Source organism: Furipterus horrens, unplaced genomic scaffold, assembly GCF_987537825.1.
Source record: "Furipterus horrens unplaced genomic scaffold, mFurHor1.1.pri manual_scaffold_5, whole genome shotgun sequence".
Classification (NCBI taxonomy): domain Eukaryota; kingdom Metazoa; phylum Chordata; class Mammalia; order Chiroptera; family Furipteridae; genus Furipterus; species Furipterus horrens.
This window is the reverse complement of record NW_028327175.1, coordinates 145,273,122-145,293,976: the sequence shown is the minus strand read 5'-3', so window position 1 is coordinate 145,293,976 and position 20,855 is coordinate 145,273,122. Positions and strand designations below refer to the sequence as shown.

The 20,855-nt window shown below is 33.0% G+C and overlaps 1 protein-coding gene across 4 annotated transcripts in view; it reads right to left on the bottom strand.

Moving 5' to 3' along the window:
- Positions 1-20,855, bottom strand: part of PRKG1 (protein kinase cGMP-dependent 1) — a 1,228,801-nt gene that overhangs the window by 110,086 nt on the left and 1,097,860 nt on the right. For all 4 annotated transcript variants that reach the window (XM_090278041.1, XM_090278040.1, XM_090278045.1 and 1 more), the window contains one exon: positions 7,458-7,532. In XM_090278041.1, coding sequence (XP_090134167.1) covers positions 7,458-7,532 — 75 coding nt within the window. The remainder of the gene's footprint in view (positions 1-7,457; positions 7,533-20,855) is intronic.

The following is a 20,855-nucleotide window of genomic DNA, read 5'->3' as shown; positions in this document are numbered from 1 at the left end:
GTTTACTTGGACTAAATCAAAAGGGCAAAAGAATGGCCCATATATACAAGTAATATTCTCTATTGTTCTCGCAAAGAGATGGATGAAGGGACTGGAACTTCATCGTTTAGCAGCAGTGAGTGAGTCACAGTCGACCCGAGTGCCTCTAACGTTTTTGAGCGTCACTCTTTCCTTGTGCACTGACTATAGGGACCCTGCTTTGCTTGCCTCTTAGCCTTTTTTTCTGGCTCCCACCACAGGTTTGTCTTTCTTGCTTATTTTAACATTTAAACCTCTCTTTTGGAAACAAGGTATAGAACAAGTGAATATGGTGGTGCACAGTGAGGAAAGGAGGGTAGGAAAAAATGGTGACTTCAAGTTGGATATTAAAGTCTTTGGTCTATTTGTGCCTCCTTGCTCAGTGGCCCTCTCTCCTTTGTGTCCAGAAGGAGACTCGTGTTATCTCCAGACAGAAAGGAGCTTATGTACAAATTTATGCTATGAGGTTGGGAAAAAAACTAATTCCTCTTAGGAGAACTTTAAATTTTTACAGATTCTTTAGAGAGAGGACAATATTTAAACCTCAAGGAATATTACCTAACGTAAGACGAAAAAGGGAAACCTTTAACAAAGAAATGACATAACAAAGTGGTGTAGACCTTACTCATGAAGCTGAAGATGGTCTGGCTTGCCCTTTGAAGAGGAATGTCTTCATCCACGAAAGTTAAAAGGACCTGAGACCCATGAGCCTAGCCTTAAACTCTCTCAGTCTTTTACTCTTCCCTTCTCCGCTGGATTTAACATGCTCACTTCTCTCTCAATATTAAATATTCATAACCTTCCATTACACATTTCTGACTATTTCACTTGAAATTTCTTATGATATTGTATAAGCTCACTGACTCTTATTTCTTCAAAATAGATTCATTTTCAGTCCATGTTGGGGAACTCAATCTCAATCACTCCATCCTAAGAAGAGAACAACCAATGGTTTGATAAATTCAATTAGTATTCATTAACTAACACCCCAAACCTCTCAACATACAATTATCCTTCTCTCTTCCCCCATTCTTGAAACATACAGCTTTTAGCTTTTGTGATGCATTTGGTTTTCCTTCTACAACTTATCTCTCTTCCTGTGTGTTTGTAAGTGTGTGTGTGCTTGTAAGTGTGTGTGAAATCCTTCCCCTTTCCCTGATTTTTTAAATGCTAAAATTCCCCAAGAATCAATCTTTGTTGCTAGTTCCTCTCATTCCCTACTATCTTGCCTACATTTTAAACTACCATCTACCGTCTAAAGGCTCATTATTCTCAAATGAATACCAAACTCTTCTCTGAGCTCCAGACCTCCTTAACCAAGTTTCAAAGGCACCTCTTATTTAACTTGAGGGAAAAAAAAAAAAAAAATCAATTCATGACCAACCCACTCTAAACACAGCAACCATACAATCTTTCTATTTCTTAGTAAATGCCATGGCTTCCCTATGATCTACAGACCCCAGATCTTTGCATCTTCCTTAACCTTTCTCCCCTTCGTGACCAATATTTATTTCCTTAAGAAAAGCTGTTGGCTTTGCCACTTAACTATCTCTCAAATGCTTTTCTCTACTCCCACTTCCCTCATTCTAGTCTAGTCTATATCAGCTTTTACCTGAAAAGTATTCTGGTTGTTATTCTTGCTTCTACTTTTCACTCTTCCAATCATGGAGAAAAGAATGCTCACTTATAATATAAACCAATTTGTTAGCTTACATGACTGAAATCCTTAACATCTATTTGATCTCCCTCTTTTACATTTTAGGTCCCAGCAATATTGGTACTTTGGTTATTTGAATATATAATGTTTCCTACTGCAGGGCTTTGCACAAGCTATCTCTCTGTCTAGAATGCTCTCTCCGCACTTCCTTGCCCAGCTAATACCAACTAATTCCTGCCTAGCCAGTACCAGTTAATTCTTTAAAATTCAGCTCAAATCTGGTTAGAATGTCACTGTCACTTCCTCAGGGAAACCTTCCCAGAAAGATGAATGTGTCTCTCCCCAACTGAGCAAAGGGCATGTTGATTTTATTCACTCTCTTATAAGCAGCATTTTCTAGGCACACAGAAAATATTTGTTAGATAGATGAATGCATATGATTAAGTGCGTAAACATAGGTAATGCTGGTACATAAGGGGCTACAGAGTCATTGTAGAGAATCTTTAAATTGATATTTATAACAAGGGATATGTAGATTTAAAAAACATGACTATACTCATTTGGAGATTTACATAGATTTTTGCCATGAGAAAGAGTTCATTGTGGAGAACAATATTGAGTATCACCAATATTTACAAATCTATATTCATACAGCTGTCAGAGCTGCCCAACTAGAGGGCTTAGCTAAGGACTCCATCAGGTTTCAGAGAAGCAGGATAGAGAAGCAGGATAGAGAAGCAGGATAGAGCTCACCCAGTTGGCACAATATGCTGTGCCTGTTTTCTATGCAAGTCATAATATAAAATAATTTGGAGAGTGCTTCTATGAGGAAGCAATTTGAAAATGTTTTTTTGTTATTTACTGCTTTTTTTTAAAGAAGTGATTTAGATTTTTCAAAAACACAATGAATTGAATCAATAAGGCTGAATTTGAATCGGTTTAAAACACTATATGGTCATTCATTGTGTTATCAAGCCACTACCAAAAAGACATTAATGAAGTGTATATAATAGCATTATACATGTTTATAATGTGATGGATGTTAAGTGGAAAAAAGAATATAAAGTTATAAATGTACTATAACTGTAAAATATGAAGATAGTTAATAGCAGTTGCTCTTGATTAGTGTAGACTGTGATATTTTTATCTATCTTACCATATCATTTCTATTAAAGTGAAAATACGCATTAATAAAATAGACATAATTATAATAATACACTGACTGTTGTTGTATTTTTCCTCTATGACCATAATCTAGGATTATAACTCTGGCATATGTAAATCACCTTATTATAATGCAAATTTTACATGAAAGATTTATATGATCAATTATTATAATTAACAAGCTAAGCTGAGAAATATATATATATGTATGTATGTATGTATGTATGTTTTGTATTCAAAGAAAGAACTATTTTGCTTATAACTGCTGAGTATAGTCGTCGTCGTCGGCAGCTGTCCGTCTCGAGAGACGATGGTGTAGCTTCTTAAGAGTCTATCTGCACCGCCGAGAATGGCTGTGCAGTCCGACTCGGGAGTGACACGGTATCTGTCTCCTCCCGTGTTGAATCGACATCTTGCGATGACGCTGGAGTGTCCTCTCCAGTGAAGCTGAAGCTACAGAGCCTGGGCAGGGTGATATGGAGGGTCTGCTGTTGCCCATGCAGCAGACCCCCCCTCTCTTCGCAGCTGAAGGGTCCAAGGGAAAGACGGAGTCAATACAGCTTGGCTTCAGGTGCGCCGCAGGAGTTGCCGGTGTTGACTACAACGTCAAACCGCCTTAGGGACTCCGGCTCCGGATTTTCTGTCGGGGTTTACTCCCTTAGCCTTTCCCCTGAAGAGGTATGCCGCAAGGCAGCGGAGGTTTTTTGGAGTCAGAGTTTTCCTTCTCTGATGTGCCCTGACTGGAAGATCGAACCAGCGACACTTAGCTCACAGGCCGACGCTCAATCCACTGAGCCAAACCAGCCAGTGCTGAGTATAGTATTTAGTGATTAAGACACCAGTGATAGTAAATCTTGAATCCCTCTTCTGGGTATCTACCTCCCAAATTTGGAAAAACTTATTCATAAAGATATATGTACCCCTATGTTCACTGCATTTTTTTACAATAGGCAAGACATAGAAACAACCTACATGTTCTTCAACCAATGATTGGATAGGGAAGATGTGGTACATACATACATTCGTATACTACTCAACCATTTCTGACAACATGAATGGGTCTTGAGAGTATCATGTCAAATGAAATAAGTCAGATGGAAAAGGACAAGACCCATATGATTTCACTCATATGTGAGATACAAAACAGAAAGCCACAGACAAGCAAACAAACAAAACAAACATACTCACAGGCACAGACAACAGGATGTGGTTACTGGAGGGAAAGGAGATGCAGAGAGGAGGAAAAGGGAAAGGATCAAATATATGGTGACACAAGGAGACCAGACTTTGGGTGGTGGGCACACAATGTCATATACAGATGACATGTTATAGAACTGTACACCTGAAACTTGTACAATATTATTAAATGTTATCCCGATAAATTTAATTAAAATATTTTATTTCAGAAATAGTCTGTATTCATGTATCAGAAATACCTGTAGTGAAGTAAAACATTTACTTTTTCTGTTTGCTATTTCTGGATGGTTACATTCTTTACAAGACAAAGGGAGATCGGTCTCACCACTCAGTGAGTAAGTATCATAACTTATTCTTAGAGCTGAACAATGAACATAATCATTGAGTTATACATCACTCCACTAAACTACAGACTCCTTCATGTTAGAAAAGTTTTCTATTTGGTATGCACATTGTAAAGCACAGTGCCTGACTCATCATAAGTACATTTCTGAATGTTTATTAAATGAATGAGTACATATTCTCAAAGTAAAATGATGTGTATCTTTCATCACATATGCTACTTGCTGCTCTAAATAAGGTTTAATGATCCTTACTTATGATCTGATGTTGTCCTTTTTAAAGTCTTTGTGATTATAACTTCATATTTAGAAAGAAAAGCCCTTAGTGGATGACTAGCAGCAATTATGAGAAGTTTAAACATGCCGTAAGGGTAAATCTCTGTCAAGAATAATTTTCTTTGTAGGAAATACATCTCTTGAGATAGGCTGTGGGCACATATCCTGCAGTAGGGAGTTTTGAGAACCATTTCCCTCAAATAGTTCTCTCAAGCCAATCTTCCTGGACCAGCCACTCTAGTTGAATGCTTGGTATGTTTTTTCTAAAAGGGATGATTTGTATATTTTGTGGAATCATTCAGCCACTGAAGTCTGATTAAGCTAACAGCATAATAGTTTCTCAAAATTGAACTTCTGAATGTCTCAACTAAATTGATCTTTATGGTCAGCCCTACAATTGTTTTCCTGTTTTTACTCAAACAGGTATAGTTAGTGAGACAATACCAACAAAAATTTCACATAGATTAATAATATGATCATTCTAGTTGGGTTTTAAGGAATATTAATAATACCTTTAATGAATTTTGCAAAATCAAAAGGACCTTTAAAAAATGAAATCTTACACAGTAAAACCAAAGCAACATCCTAGTTTTAAATGGTACAGGTTTTGTGATCTATATAAAAATATAGAAATATTAATGGAATTATAAAGGCATTTTGGAGCAATTACAGCCTTGCCTTAATCCCTACAATGTTGGCAAACCTTACAAATTCCTAAAACACAAAGTGAAGGTACAGTGTTTTCATGGGGGAAAAAATCCAATACAGAGAGATAAAAATGTGAAACAAACAGATGTCTAAACAAGTCAGTTCAGCTGAAAAGCTTTCCCTGGGGAATAATTTACAATTTACCTTCTCTGAATGATAGGAAGTCTTCAGATATGAATTATTAGAAAGCTATAAAATGCTCACACTGTTAAAGGCATAACAATACCTGCCTTATATGTATGTATGTATGTATGTATATATGTGTTTGTATACTTATGTATGTATTCATTTATTTGGCTATTTTGAGGAATAAAGTTTACATTATTAATTTCTCTAGAATTAAATAAATTATTTTGGATTTTTTTTCACCAAACTATTCCTATTTTCTAAATAATTATCAATACCAAGGAATGTGGGTTATGTGTTCATTCATTTGGATTTAGCATTAATTAAACAGAACAATTCAAATCGATCTTACTTTTTAAATTCAAGAATAAATATATAATGACTAACTTATAATCCTGTCATATTTATGGTCAAGTATTTTGAAACATTTATAGAAAGTAATTTCATTGCAATTCTTTAATCATAATTAAACTTCCTTTTAACTAAATGATAATATATTTTAATATATTTTCCAGGCTGGGTTTAATTTCATGATATGCTGTCAAAGTGAAAGTAGTTTGCCTACATAAGGTTAAAGAATTCTTATACAGATAAAGTAATTTTTACATTATAGATATGAACTAATTTTATTTGTAAATCAAACCATATATCAAATGCATTAGTAAATTTCTAAATGTTTATTAAATGAATGAGCATTAGATTATATTTCTAATGATTAATTCTACCAACAATATCATTCACTTTTATATCCCTTTACAACTTACAAAATATTTTTACATATTGACAGCAAATAAATCACAAAAGTACCATTTTAGAGGTAAGATAATGAGATTAAGAGACAGGTGTTAAGTCACGACCAGGATCACTTGGTGGTCATGAGAGAAGCACGAGAAGAATGTGAGGCTTCCAGCCACTGTTCAGGGTCATATTTTTCATATCGACCAATTCTCTGCCAGTATGAAGAACATTTATTTTCTAAGTGTCTGAATCTGACTTTCAGTGAGTTTGTTTTCTTACTGTCTTTAGTTGAAACTTGAAAAGTGAACCCGTAAGTGCCCAGAATTCATGAGATGTACACATCTTTACAAAGCCAAGAGTAAACTGTGACTAGTCTCAACACTGAGTAGAGGGAATGGAAGTTATGCAAAAACATTTATCAGTTAATTTGTCTAAAGTTTAAAAGGGAAACAGAAGTGGATCAAAGGATACGTTTAGTTAAAAGACCTTTGACTTTTTTTAGTACTAGAAGAATTTTTCAACTTCATGGATTATCAAGACAAAAAATACTTTATTTCATTTGCTTTTAGATTACTAGAAAACCAAATTCTGCCCCTGAACTATCTATTTACTGATAAATTTTGTTTATTTAATTCTTCAGTTTTCCTCTATGATATGAAATACTAAATTATTTTTACTTAAATTACTTCATTGGAGGAAAGATGACAAAATTATATAGATTACAATTTTTAATAAGTAACCTAAAATTTTGACAGAAAAAGCCAATCTTAAACTACTTTAAATCTTTGCATAAAAAAATCAAGCTGTTTTAAAGCAAATTATTCTAGCAGAGAAACCTGTATTTTGTTACACTAAACCGAGAATTAGTGGGATATGCACTACCTACTACAGTCTGAAAACAGTGCTGCCCAAATTCAATGTAAAGCAAGGATTGAGTCACACAGGAAACTATTTTCCAGTCCTATGCAATTTCACAGCAACTGCTTAACACAATAACCATGCATTCAGAAAGTATTTCAGTGGGAGAAATAATGTATTTACATTTATTTTTTTTTAAATATTGGATTTTAAACTATGTAATATTACCTTGACTCGTTCACTTCTTTTTCCTCTAGTTTTTTCTAGACAGAGTGGTGGGCTTTGTAAAGTTTAACCAAATATTTTATCTTATTTCTGTTCAAAATCATCTTTTAAATCAGGATTAAGACCAAAGGGAAAAAAAAGGCACTTACTTTGCTTTAGCTTCTGCATCCTCATATGCTTTATTAGAAACATCATCCAATCCTCCAATCAAATGCTTGAAAGATCTGTAAGAGGAAAAACACAGTGAATAGGATCAATCCTCTATGAAGCTGTAACAAAGATAAACTAGTCAGTGATATATTGAAATAATATAAAAGGATTAAATAAAAATGCGTTTGAACACTTAATCTATATACATTATTAAGGTACATATCAGGTAATGAAAATGAAACTCTTATGAGAGCAGGGACCTCTTCAGTCATGTTCATTTGCGTAGATCCCACCACTGAGAACCATATCTGGCAAAAGCAGATATTCAAGGAATTGGGTGAAACAAAGTCTGTGGTCCACTGATACAGATTACAAAGCTGATTATAATAGTGAAATAACAAGACCTACTAATTATTGAATGACTTGTATTCCAGGTACTATTCCTTTAATTCTCATAAACATATATTGATTCCAATTCTCAAGGTATAAAATATAAGCATCATTAACTCCACTTAACAAAACAGTTAAATAATCTTCAAATACAAAAGAAGATAAGAAACCAACTAACAGGAAGGAATTATAGAAAAATCAACTCATTCTGGAGCAGTGAAGAAACTGAGAGTAATGTATCTGCTTAAACCTAATCTGTTCAATATTGTATTATGCACCTAGAACTGTGCTCAGACCTACTTTATACAGTGAAGTCTCAACTTATATATGTACAAACTATTATAGAGTCAGGACAAAATAAATACACACACAAGAATCACTCTCAAAAATTACTGAATGCAACCACATACAGTAACTCTAACGCACTCTACATTTTGGCAACCACTGAACTACAATGAATGAAGAAACAAAAGGGAAGTCTATGTTCAAAATCCCAAGTGTTTACATAAATCAGTGCCCTCCCTTACCTGGTCATGTGCCTAGTACTGTTCTATGCACTTTGCATGCAGTAACAAACAGTTTAATAGTTACAGTGATCCTATGATTTAGTATTATTACTTCCATTTTATAGATGACAACACGAAGGATTGAGAGGTTAAGAAACTGACCTAAAGTCGTCCAGGCAAAAGATTGATAGGGAAGGAGTGGTTATTCTCCTTCACGCTTTTAAACCTATACTGCAGCTCCTACCTAATCTCTATGTCTTGAAAATAATATCAAATCTCCAGCAATATTTGGGTATGTGTGGAGAAATTTAAAGTGCTGAGGGAAACTGCATTTTAATTTAAACCTCTTTTATCTTACTGCATACAAATGGCTTTGTGTGTTGTGAGTATCAAACAACCAAATATGGACACTTGGATCCTGAAACATAGTAGGATATTTGCTGATTTAAATTTAGATGTTGCTTAATCATTTTCACATAAACTTTTAAAAAAATCTATAAAGATGAACTTGACACTCTGCTTATGGCTGACTTAGGACAGGGGAGTGACTGCTATTTCAGGACCTTAAGTGATGATCTCGTGTGGGGGACAGGGTAACTAATGCTGGCGAAATAACACTAATTATTTCTAATACAAAAATAAAATGACTAGAGAGAGGCCCAAGGAATCAAAACTCCTATTTTAGAGTGTAAAGTCTTCTGTAATGAATTGTGTTAATGAATGCCAAATGAAGAATGCTGAGTGAATGAGCAATAGGCAGCAGTTATTATAAATATCTTAAAAATATATACTTAATGATAAAATAAATGGTAAATATAGTCTCTATGACTGAAAATGTTTAAATATTATTTTGCACTTGTTCTTTATACGGTAAATTTTCCCACCTTCCCATAGAATGCCTTGGTCATTCTTTAGAGAAAGCCTGCTTTTAGAGAAATTTTCTAAGGCTAGACAGTTTATATTGTAAAGTAAAATGTAATGTTTTACTATAAAAATGATAATAACCGGTTGTTTCCTGTTTTTTAGATAATATAGAATTCAAGCACAGAGAGTTAATGTCACTTGTCCTAAGATGATGGCAATTTAGCAGCATATTCAGGATTATAATTCATTTTCCCTAACACTCACTACTGTCCTTTACAATACTTAGATATGTTTAATACAACCAAATCCAAAATATGGTGAAAAGGCATTGACAGAGGAACCAGAGAAGCAATCATTAAACTTAGGTTTTCAAATACATTCATATGTATATAAGAGAATGTGTTCTACGACATTTAAAACTCATTTTGAGAGTTCAAATAGTTTCTGAAAATGTCCTTTCTCCTAGTATCTGTTTGAGCTAAAGTCATGTTAAGCAGAAGGGTATATTATCAAAGAATTAGAGTGAACTGATGACAAATTTGATAATGATGAAGACTTTTTAACTTAAAAACTATTCATCTCACTAGGCTCAGTTAAAACTATACTGATCATTTTTCAAAAATACAGTTTGAGACTTCTCTTAGCAAGTACACAAATGGAAAAGCCTACATTTGGCAAAGCTATACAGAGTTTCAAAAGTAGAAACAATATAATCACAGCAAAGAGGTTAAAAGTAAGTTGAGCCTAACTGGAAAAAAAAAAAACATTCAGATCTGCTAATGAGCTATTTATACTCATTTTTATTAATGTTATATCAAATTATAAGTACCACATTTAAAAAGAATGAAAAGGAGCATTTGAAGTATTAATATTTCAAATATCTTTTTAAATGTCCTCAGTTTACAATATAAATGTTCTATGTGGTGCTAATGATCCAATATTTATTAATTTTTTTACTACTAGATAAAAAATAAAGAAAATGACATGTACTTACAAAAGGCCCCCATCTTGATATGATAGAAAATTATTTTGAAATAAGTTGCCTCTAATTGAGGAAAATGCTTTTCTTTTCTTATGTAAATTGAATTTATTAGGGTGACATTGGTTCTCAAAACCATATGGGTGTCAAGTGTACAACTCAATAAAACATCATCTGCACACTACACCATGCACCCATCACCCCAAGCAAAGTCTCTTTCTGTCCCATTCTCACTCCCCCAACCCTTTGCCCACCTCCACCTACCTTCCATCCACTTCCCCCCTGGCTATCACCACTCTGTTGTCTGTGTCTATGTGTTATGTACACATGTTTTATTGGCGAATCCCTTCACCGTCTTTCAACCATCTCCCAACCTCCCTCTGCTCTGACAGCTGTCAGTCTGTCCCATGTATCCATGCCTCTGTTTCTATTTTGTTAGCTTTTATTTTTTTCATTAAATTCCACACATTAGTGAGATCATATGGTATTTGTCTTTCTCTGACTGGCTTATTTCACTTAGTATAATAATCTCCAGGTCCATCCATGCTGTTTCCAAAGGTAAGATTTCCTTCTTTTTTATGGCTACATAGTATTCCACTGTCTAAATGTACCACAGCTTTTTTACTCACTCATCTACTGATGGGCACTTGGTCCATTCCCAGATCTTGGCTATGATGTAAATAATGTATATAATGCTGCAATGAACCCAGGGGTCTATATATTATTTTGAATTAATGTTTTGTGTTTCTTAGATATGGTTTGAGAAGTGGTATGGCTGGGTCAAAAGGCAGTTTAACTTTTAATCTTTTGGAGAAATTCCATACGGTTTTCCACTGTGGCTGCACCAATTTTCATTCTCACCAACAGTGCATGAGGGTTCCCTTTTCTTCACATCCTCACCAGCACTTTTTGTTTGTTGATTTGTTGATAATAGCCATTCTGGCAGGTTATATCGCATTGTGGTTTTAATTTACATCTCTCTGATGATTAGTGATGTTGAGCATGTTTTCATATGACTGTTGGCCATCTGTGTATCCTCTTTGGAGAAGTGTTTATTCTGGTCCTTTGCCCATTTTTTAATTGAACTGTTTGTCTTCCTGGTATTAAGTTGTGTTAAGTTCTTAACAGATGTATGATTGGTGAATATGTTCTCCAATTCAGTGATTTCTCTTTTTATTTTGTTGATTTTTTTTTTTTGCTATACAAATGCTTTTCAGCTTGATGTATTCCTTTGTATTCTTGCCTAAGGAGATATATTGGCAAAAAATGCTACAAAAGATATATGAGATTTTATTGCCTATAGTTTCTTCTAAAATTTTTATGGTTTCATAACCTACTTTAAGTCTTTTATCCATTTTGAGTTGTAAGTTGGTAGTTTCATTTTATTTTTTTTGCATGCTGTCTGATTTTCCCAACACCATTTATTAAAGAGACTATTTGACTCCATTTTATGTTCTTGTCTCATTTGTTAAATAGTAATTGACCATAAAGGTATTGGGTTATTTCTGGGCTCTCTGTTCTGTTCCATAATCTATATGCCTGTTCTTATGCCAGTACTATGCTGTTTTGATTACAATGGTCTTGCAGTATAGCTTGATATCAGGTATTATGATCCTTCCAACTCTGTTCTTTTTTCTCAAGAAAGTTAATGGTACTTGGTTTTTATTTATTTATTTATTTATTTATTTATTTATTTATTTATTTATTTATTTATTTATTTATTTTTGGTTCCATATACATTTTTGAAATATTTGTCCTAGGTCTGTGAAATATGCCATTGGTATTTTAATAGAAAAATGCTTTACATTTAAAATGTAACTGACTTTCTATTATGGAAAAATTTTTAAAACGGAGAGGAGAAATCACTCCTAGTCTTCTAGCCACAAATAACTATTGGGAAAGTCTTTATGTATTTCTTTTTTTTCTGTGTAGCTTATTGCTGTTTATGGAGGTATAATCATGAAGTAGCTATGATTTAATATCTTGATTTTTAACTTACTATTATAGCTTAAGTGTATACTTTCATTTTTAAAAATTCTATATTTTCACCACCAAATAATAAGTCATTACATGTGCACACATTATAGAATATCTTCTTTTTCTATCTAGACATACAAACACCAGCGCCACACTAACACACATACAAAGAAATGAAGAAGGGGCTGTGTCAACTATGTATAAAAACACTTACATGTGTACTATTGACTACAGATTAAACATATGGAATTTCTTTATGAAGTAAAAATATCCAGGACTATAATCTTGAAATTGTAACCATGTGTCCTTTTTAATAATATTTATTTAGAAAGCAATCTTGACCAAATAACATTTTTTAAAACATGAAACAAATACACCCCATATTCTAGGTCTCCTCAAACAATAAGTCAACCATTATACTTAAATAAAGTTTAAGAAAATATAGAATTTCTGAGCAATATTAATAATTTCCAGGTGACTGTGTCTGTGTGTCCCTGCACTGATCATTGAATAATTTAAGATATCTTGATTAACATAATTGATGACATTACATTATTTCATACTCCTGGTGCAAGTATGAATTAATTAGTGTTTCATTTTCCACTCTCACTGATACACTGCAGGAACACCTGCCATCTGTGTGGATCCTTATCAAACAGACATTTGGAAAATTATTACCAATGTCGGATGCCTTTTAAAATATTTACTCAGGTCCTATGGCATTTCTTGAATAGCAAAGGAGAAGACTTGCTGTTGTTTTATTCAGAAAGGTATTATAATGAAATGTTTTTGAAAACTAACAGCTGGCTGTGAAGAAACCATAAAATATTATTTATCAGTTATAACAAATATAGGAGACTTAGGAAAATCATTACATTTATGAATAACTGTAAAACAAAATAGCCAACTTCACATATACTCTAGACATAATTTCAGAATAAATAAAGAAGACATTAATGAGCAAAAGACTTTAATACAGTGAGTTTCAAGAGCAAACGTATTACATGCACATTAAATATGGCGTGTGAAATCCAATTTTAACAAGTCTTGACAGAATTTTTTGAGGAGGTAGATAAAATGTTATTACTTGAATTCATAGAGGTAGAAAGAGAGCAAATGGAAAATTCTTTTTTATGTTTAATGCTGGTAGTTTAAACATACTTGCAAAGGTGGGGTAGACAAGAAAGAAAAGAGGAAGGAAGAAGGGAGGAAGGAAGGAAGGTAAAAGAAAAGAAGGAAGGGAGGGATGGGAGGGAAGGAAGGAAGGAAGGAAGGAGGCAATAAAGGCAGAAAGAGAAAAAGGAAAGAAAAATGTGCCTTTCACATCAAGAGTGTTATTTAAAAATTTTTTTCTTACAAAATAACATTTAAAGGGCTGTGTTTCTCATTCTAGGAAATTTGTCTGTTTTAGAACATTATAGTGACAGTAACTCAGTGGGTAATAATTTCAATTACTAAGATGTTTTCATTATTAAGCCAAAACATTCTTCTGAAGGGAGCTGATTACTTAGTGGGAAATCTAAAATTATATAATTTTGTTCTTCAGCTGTGATAGGATGAGACTTCATCTACAGAGAAAAGGGGTATTATTTATTAAAAAGGCAGTCTAAATTTCAGAGATCAGTATTATCATGTTGCTAAAAAAAATAACAGCATTTATATTTCACTCTACAGTTTACAAAATACTTATGTTCATAAGTCATGTATACATTCAATAGCATATGTTAGTCAATTTAGTCCTCATGATTTCCTATCCTCTATTCCACTATACTGCTTAGGAATCTTGTAAGAAAATGTTTAAAATATACCCTTTCAAATTCAAAATAGGGTGTGAGAAAATCTCAAAACTCATTTATAACAGTTTCCTTAAATAGTATGGCACTCTAGTCTTAACAGTTAAAGATCATAAGTTAAAGTGAGTTAAGAGTAAAATCTTCAACCAGAAACTATGGCACACACTTCAATAGTGCTAAGCAAAATGTTTGACAAGCATCATCTCAATACTTGAAAAGGCTCTCCTAATTTGACAGTTGTGTAAGATTATAGCTCATTAGACTTCCCTAATCTAAATCTTGACTAAGTCCTTTGACATATATTTATTAAAAGGAATTAGAAGGTGTCCAAAATTAGTTGGAACACGTGTTACTTAGCTAAATCCAAGATTTTAGAGGCATCCTTCATGATTTTTGTACTTTTAATCAAGAAAAATCTGTTCCTTCACTCTGTGGCTTCAGGTAATGGCTTTTATGTTTACTTTTTGCTTGGTTGATTTATAACTAGCAGAGTCATAATTATTAGTGGAAATAATTTCAGAGGGAATATGAACCCTAAATACAGTAAAACCAAGCAATATCCAAATTCTGTCAATTTTCCATCCATCTACACATACATGTGCAATGCTTACTATCTATGAGAAATGACTCAAGTTACTGTGGATTATGCTAAGAGAGTAAGATATTTCCTTAAAGAATTTATAGCCTTATGTTAGAGATAAAAAACAAACAATTATAATACAAGATAGGAGGTTAACAGTGGTTGAATTCTTATAAGAAGGAAGCTTCTAGCATCTATAAAAAGTATGTCCCCTCAAATTCTATACAATAGTAATTTCAGAGAAAAAAAATGACACTTCTATGAACAAATAGTTTTCTTATCAGTGTTTTCTTTATTCTGCATATATGTTTGTATTTGCTAAAGAATATTATACACACCAAAGTGTTAGACATTTGGTTGTCTCTTTATTTCCTTTGTAAGAATAATCCTATGTGTATCATGGGGATTCTTCATTTAGGAAAGTTGATTACAAAAAAACACATTTAATTTAAACCATTTCCTGATTATAACTGCATGCTATAAAAGAATTGAAATTTTAAAATAATGATCCATAGTGGCCTAGTGACCATAGAAATCAAAAGTTAAGAGCTGAGTTCAGAAACTCTTGAATCTTATTTACTATGATTTTTGAGGAACAAAAACCCATGTAATGTTAACCAAGTTTTTATGTATAATGTGTCTATGTAATTAGTCTTCTCTAGAGCAGAGCCTTGTTGAGTTAATAAGGCTTATTATATTAGTCAAATGCCATGGTCTAGTTCCGATATTTTTAATTTTTTTTCTGATCCCAATGGTAATAGGTTGAAATTTTGGAAGGCATTTAAAAACTCCAAGGAATAAAAAGATTATTTGTAATTCCACAGCCCCGAGCCAAATGTTAATATCTTGGCCTGCATTCTTCTAGACATTTTTTAATGTTATTTCAAAGTTGGAAACGTATTGTTTTAGTACCTATTTGACTTTAAGCTATGTATGTGCTTATATAATAACAAACTTAATGATTAAATGAAGGAAAAAAATCCAGGGTAACATATGCTTGATTATGTAGAAACATCCTATGTGAATTGACTAAATTTCTCAATCTTATTTATTTGCTTATCTAATACTTTTACTGTTGGAGTTCTGAAATAGTTACCGGCTTAAGTTTTATTTTTGATTCTTTTTGACTTTTAACCTTTAACTGTTAAGAATATGTTACATCTTAATAAAGAATTAACAGATAAACTATCTTTTAAAATATATATTTTGAGATTTTTTTTCTATCAAACCCTTTTGAATTTCTATATAATCTATCTTAAATAGTTTTATGCAAATTTCTTATATATAATTTGCCCTTATTTAACCATGACTGAATTCAGGAATTTTTTGTAGCTGTGTGATTCATATTATGATTGTTAAACTGCTACTGGTCTGTGAAGAGGTAAAGTGAAATTTAGAGGCTTTTATAGCAAGTTGACACTACTTAAATAATCCAAGGGCAAGATCAGTGGATTCATATTTTTGAAGAAGGTATAGACCTACTTAGTTATTGTCAAATTTGTAAGATGAGAAGCATTTAGTACAAACTGCACACAGGTCATACACAGGAGGATAATATTAAATGTGTGATATTTTAAGATTAGTTTGCTAACTGTAACCTAAAGTGTACAAAGTCCAGAATCTATTTCTTTTTGAAAGATTATTTTAATTCAACCATAACTTTACAGGATAAATGGACAGAACTGGCTATAATTTAATAAAGAATTAGTAAAAAAAAGAGCATCACTTGTTCCATTTTGGGTAAAAAATAAAAATGAAGTGTGTTGAAATGATTTTTAAAATAACTTTTTTCCATTTCTGACAAGGCACCTCTTTGAGTCTGGTTTCTCTACTCTGAGTATATTAAACAAATCATAATACAGTGTAGATTCACATTATTTCCTTCAAGTGGCATTTCCATCAATTCAACCTAAACCAAAAAAATTAACAAGCAAGAAACAAGCACATTTGGCACAGTAAGGATAAATATCGATATACACACTGTTCTTTAAAAGTGTACCTATTTCAGTTAGGACAGAGAATTGTTATTTCACTCATAAATTTTGGTTTTGCTGTGACTGCAAAATAAGTGTAAAAGCCATTCACTTTCTTATTGCTTATACCCACACTTTCAGTGACCCTGTGATCAACTGTTGTAATTTTTTATCCAGTGTTATGTTTATTCTAATATTTTTATTGACATAGAATTTTATGTCTGTTCAATCTAATATTTTTTAAAGTGAGCAATTATCTTTGTGCATTTTTGTTTTACTTTTTTAGTAACCTCTTTGTATTTTATCTTATAAAAGCATCCGATTGTGATGGATTGGAAATAAAATACAGCTGGTCCTGAGCACCAGCCCTTGGAGAAGCGCCATCCTGGACCACACAGCTCTCCCCATCCTCTCCTATGTGCCCCTTTCTGAACCCCATGTGACACCCTGTGGTTGCCTTTTCAGAGCACTTATCACACAGTTCTGGAATTGGTAGTTTCTTGGTCAGGCTCTTCACTAAACAATAAACTCTCTGATGTCTATGTTTTTCTAACTGTATCCCTAGCGCTAGTGAAGTCTCTGCACATAGAATACATTCAATAAGTGCTTATTAAACAGCTTAATGAAGTAATTATTTAATCAATTTCTGTAAGTGCTTATTGAAGAACTTAATGAAGTAGTTATTTAATCAATTCCTATAACACTTAAAGATATTTCAGTTCATAAAAAACTATATTTTAGTTTTTTTTTCAGAAATCCAGAAACACATTAAATTCTCTCTATATTTTTAGAAGAAAGTTAAAAGAATAAATGTCATATTACAGAATTTATAACTATAAGTAATAAATATTAATATACAAACACTGCTGTAATATAAAATATTTATAAGAAGTACAGTTACATAAAGAATAGAGTACATGACACCATAACAGATAAAAATCACGAATGTGTCCAATCCATCACCCTGTATTTGGCTAAGCATTCTACCAGACAAGGGGAGTAAAGCCAGTCAAAACAAACACATAATCTGGGCACCTGCTGGTTTACTTCACTAATGTGGAAAGAGGCCTGAGAAAAGGGGGAGGCGGGGGAAGGGCTTCTGTGGATCGGGCTATCAGGCCTAGGGTCTCTACTTTCTCCATCATATCCTTGATTGTGGCACTGATGTCAGATAGCTGGGATCTTACAACATCTATTAGCCTCTCCATGGTAACACTTTCCAGAGAGAACACCTTTCTTACTCTTTCAAGAAGTTATTCTAGATCAGGGGTCAGCGAAGGCCTGCCTGTGAACCAAACCTGGTCCATGCCTGGTGCTATAAGTAAAGTTTGATTGGAACACAGCCACTTTTATGCTTTTATATATTGTCCATGGCTGCTCTTCCATATAACAGAAGAGCTGACCAGTTGTAACACAGACAGTACAGCCTGAAAAGCTGAAAATATTCACTATCTGGCTCTTTACAGAAAAAGGTTGTAGACCCTTGTTTCAGGTTGTTCTCTTCCCCTCATCCAACACTAAATCTTATTAATTCTGACCTTAATATTCTGAAATGAATCCCCCTCTCTCTACTCCCCTCTGGTGCCAGCCACCATCCTCTCGCAGGATTCTGTAACTGCCTTTCCTTTACTACCACTCTTATCCTTACACAGCAGGCACAGCAGTTCATCTTTAAAAAACACAAGTCAAATAAAATCTTTAAAATAAATAGAAACTAAAACCTAAGTCAGATCACATTACTCTTTGGCAGTCTCTCAAGCCTGCATTTGCCTCATGGCCTTTGTCCTCTGTCTAGAACATTCTTTCTCTAAATCTTTGCATGACTTTTTCTTAATGCCATTTAGGTTTCAGCTCAAGTGTGCCTTCTTGAGACAGGTCTTCTCTGTCTCAAGGCTAAAGGCTACTTGAAGTAGCCTTTAGGCCAAAACCTTACTGCTCTTATTCTCTGTCACTTTAATCTATTTTATTTTCATCCAAGCACTTACCACTTGCTAAAAACTACTTTGTTTAAATATCTATTGTCTTTCCCAGATCAGAATTAAGTTTCATGATATCAGTGATCTAGTCTATCTTATTCATTAAAAAATCTTTAGGAACTAGAATATAGACTGGTGTACAATAGAAATTTGAAATGAATTAATGACCAGATAAGTGAACTCATTCATGCATTTACAATACTTATTCATTCCTTGTGTGTGACCAGGAGAAGAAAGGCAAATACTTAAGTCTTCTGAAGAAAAGTTTTATTTAAAATTATAGGTACATGAGTTGAAAGTCCTATGTCCCTCTTTAAGAATCCACCTATATAAATGATGAACTTTCTAAGACTTAAAGTTCAGTTATAATGAAGTCCTTACTTAAATTTTGGGTCCTAATGAAGACATACGTTGGTATAAAGGTTGGTGAAATTATTTGAAATGCTTAGCAATGTATCATCAAATTATACAGTGATACCTCGGCTAACGAGTAACCCTGCTAACAAATTTTTTGGCTAACAAAGATATTTTTCACTGTTTTTCAGACTCGGCTAATGAATGTTTTAGTGCATGTGCGCACTAACATAAAGCGGCAAATATGAATGGTCGGGCCATTCCAGAAGCTTATCTTTTCCGTCTGTATGTGTGTGACAAAGAAATGAGCTGACCACATCACACAGGGGAGACCCACCAACCCGAAAGGGTTGTTTACACTTGAGACAGTGAGAAGTGAGACGCCTGATAACATAAGCTGCTTCGGATTTGATGACGATGTCCTGTAGTAGTGTAAAGATCGTCATTTTTTCATTCTACTTTCTATTCTCCTTCATCCATCTGAGTAGCTGTTCATCTCAACCTTCGGTGAGTTTTTGCCCTTTTATAGTATGCTTTTTACTATTTTATAAAACATTTTTAAATAGTGGGCAGCATCCAGAACGAATTAAATGACTTCCTATACAAACCTACGGGAAATCATGTTTCCACTACCAAATGTGATTCTGGAATGAATTATCTTTGTTAGCCGAGGTATCACTGTATGTAGGACATTAAATGAGGGTAATGAGTTTAGACTATAATGAAATTTATATCTGTGGATCCCAATTGCAATTAAAGTGAAAGAAGATATCTAAATATGTAGCACAACTTTCATTTCAATTAAAAGCAAAATAAATTAGATAAATCTCATGTGATAGTTTAGTCTTTTAGGTTATAGAGGGAAATATGCTTCTAAGGATAGATTGCCCTAATATGACAAATTTGTTTTACTTTCCTTAAGGAAAAAAAGCTCCCAACTATTGTTAAATCAGACAGACCATGCAACAGACAGATTTCTTGTGACTATTAATTATGTGCTAAAAACTTGCTTTACTTTGACTATATCAAATACATACTAACAAAAGTAGACATTACACATTTCTCTTTTTGCCATTGATTTTCTGGGCCAAAATATCACTGTTTTGGCATGAAAAAACAAAGATGATGTTTATTAAACATCTAATTAATTTATTTAAAATAATTCACTTTCCTTAATGGAAACAAAATACCAATATAAAATTATTTAACGCTTCTCATAATGCAACAGATTCTCAGTTCTAAGACAATTTTGATGTCCATTTTCTCAGTATGAATACACAAACAAATGTATGTTTTCCCCAGATTTTCCTATTCTCTAAGGTAACAGTGGACATTTAATCTATTAAATATTTTTCAACCTTATCTACTTAGAAATTTTTGAAAATTTATAAATCAATATGATTGGCAAAATTTTTATCAAAATTGTCTAAAAACAAACAGGCACCTTTATTAAAAGCAATAAAAATTCACAGCTGATACATTTTAGTTTATGTAGCCATATCAATTATATCAGATATTAATTAAAACAATCCACTTTTTTTGTAATTGACTATTTAAAAACTGACTTTATAAAACTTTGGTAAAAAAATGGCATGAGAACATAAAATACTATGGAAGTCACTCATTTTTTGAAAGTAAATTGAAAATAAAATTTGAGGATGTCACAAGAAATCTCTCAAACTATCTTTTTAATATACTATACTTATTTATTCCCTGAAACTCTTTAAACCAAAGATAACTTTCATCTCTTACATTTTACAAAAGTCAGTCTGCTACTGGTGTTTTTCTATTCTCATTACATGGCAGAAAAGGGAAATACAAACTTAACAAGAAAAAAATCATTTCAAGATAAGAGATAAATATATTTTTAATGTCACAAAATGCTAGAGAACCTAGTAATAACAAAAATATAAAGCAAAACATGAAAGCAACAACTAGCATTTGTTAGAAATTACACAAACAATTTTACATGAATCGCCCCCGTTTTAAAGATAAAGCAACTAAG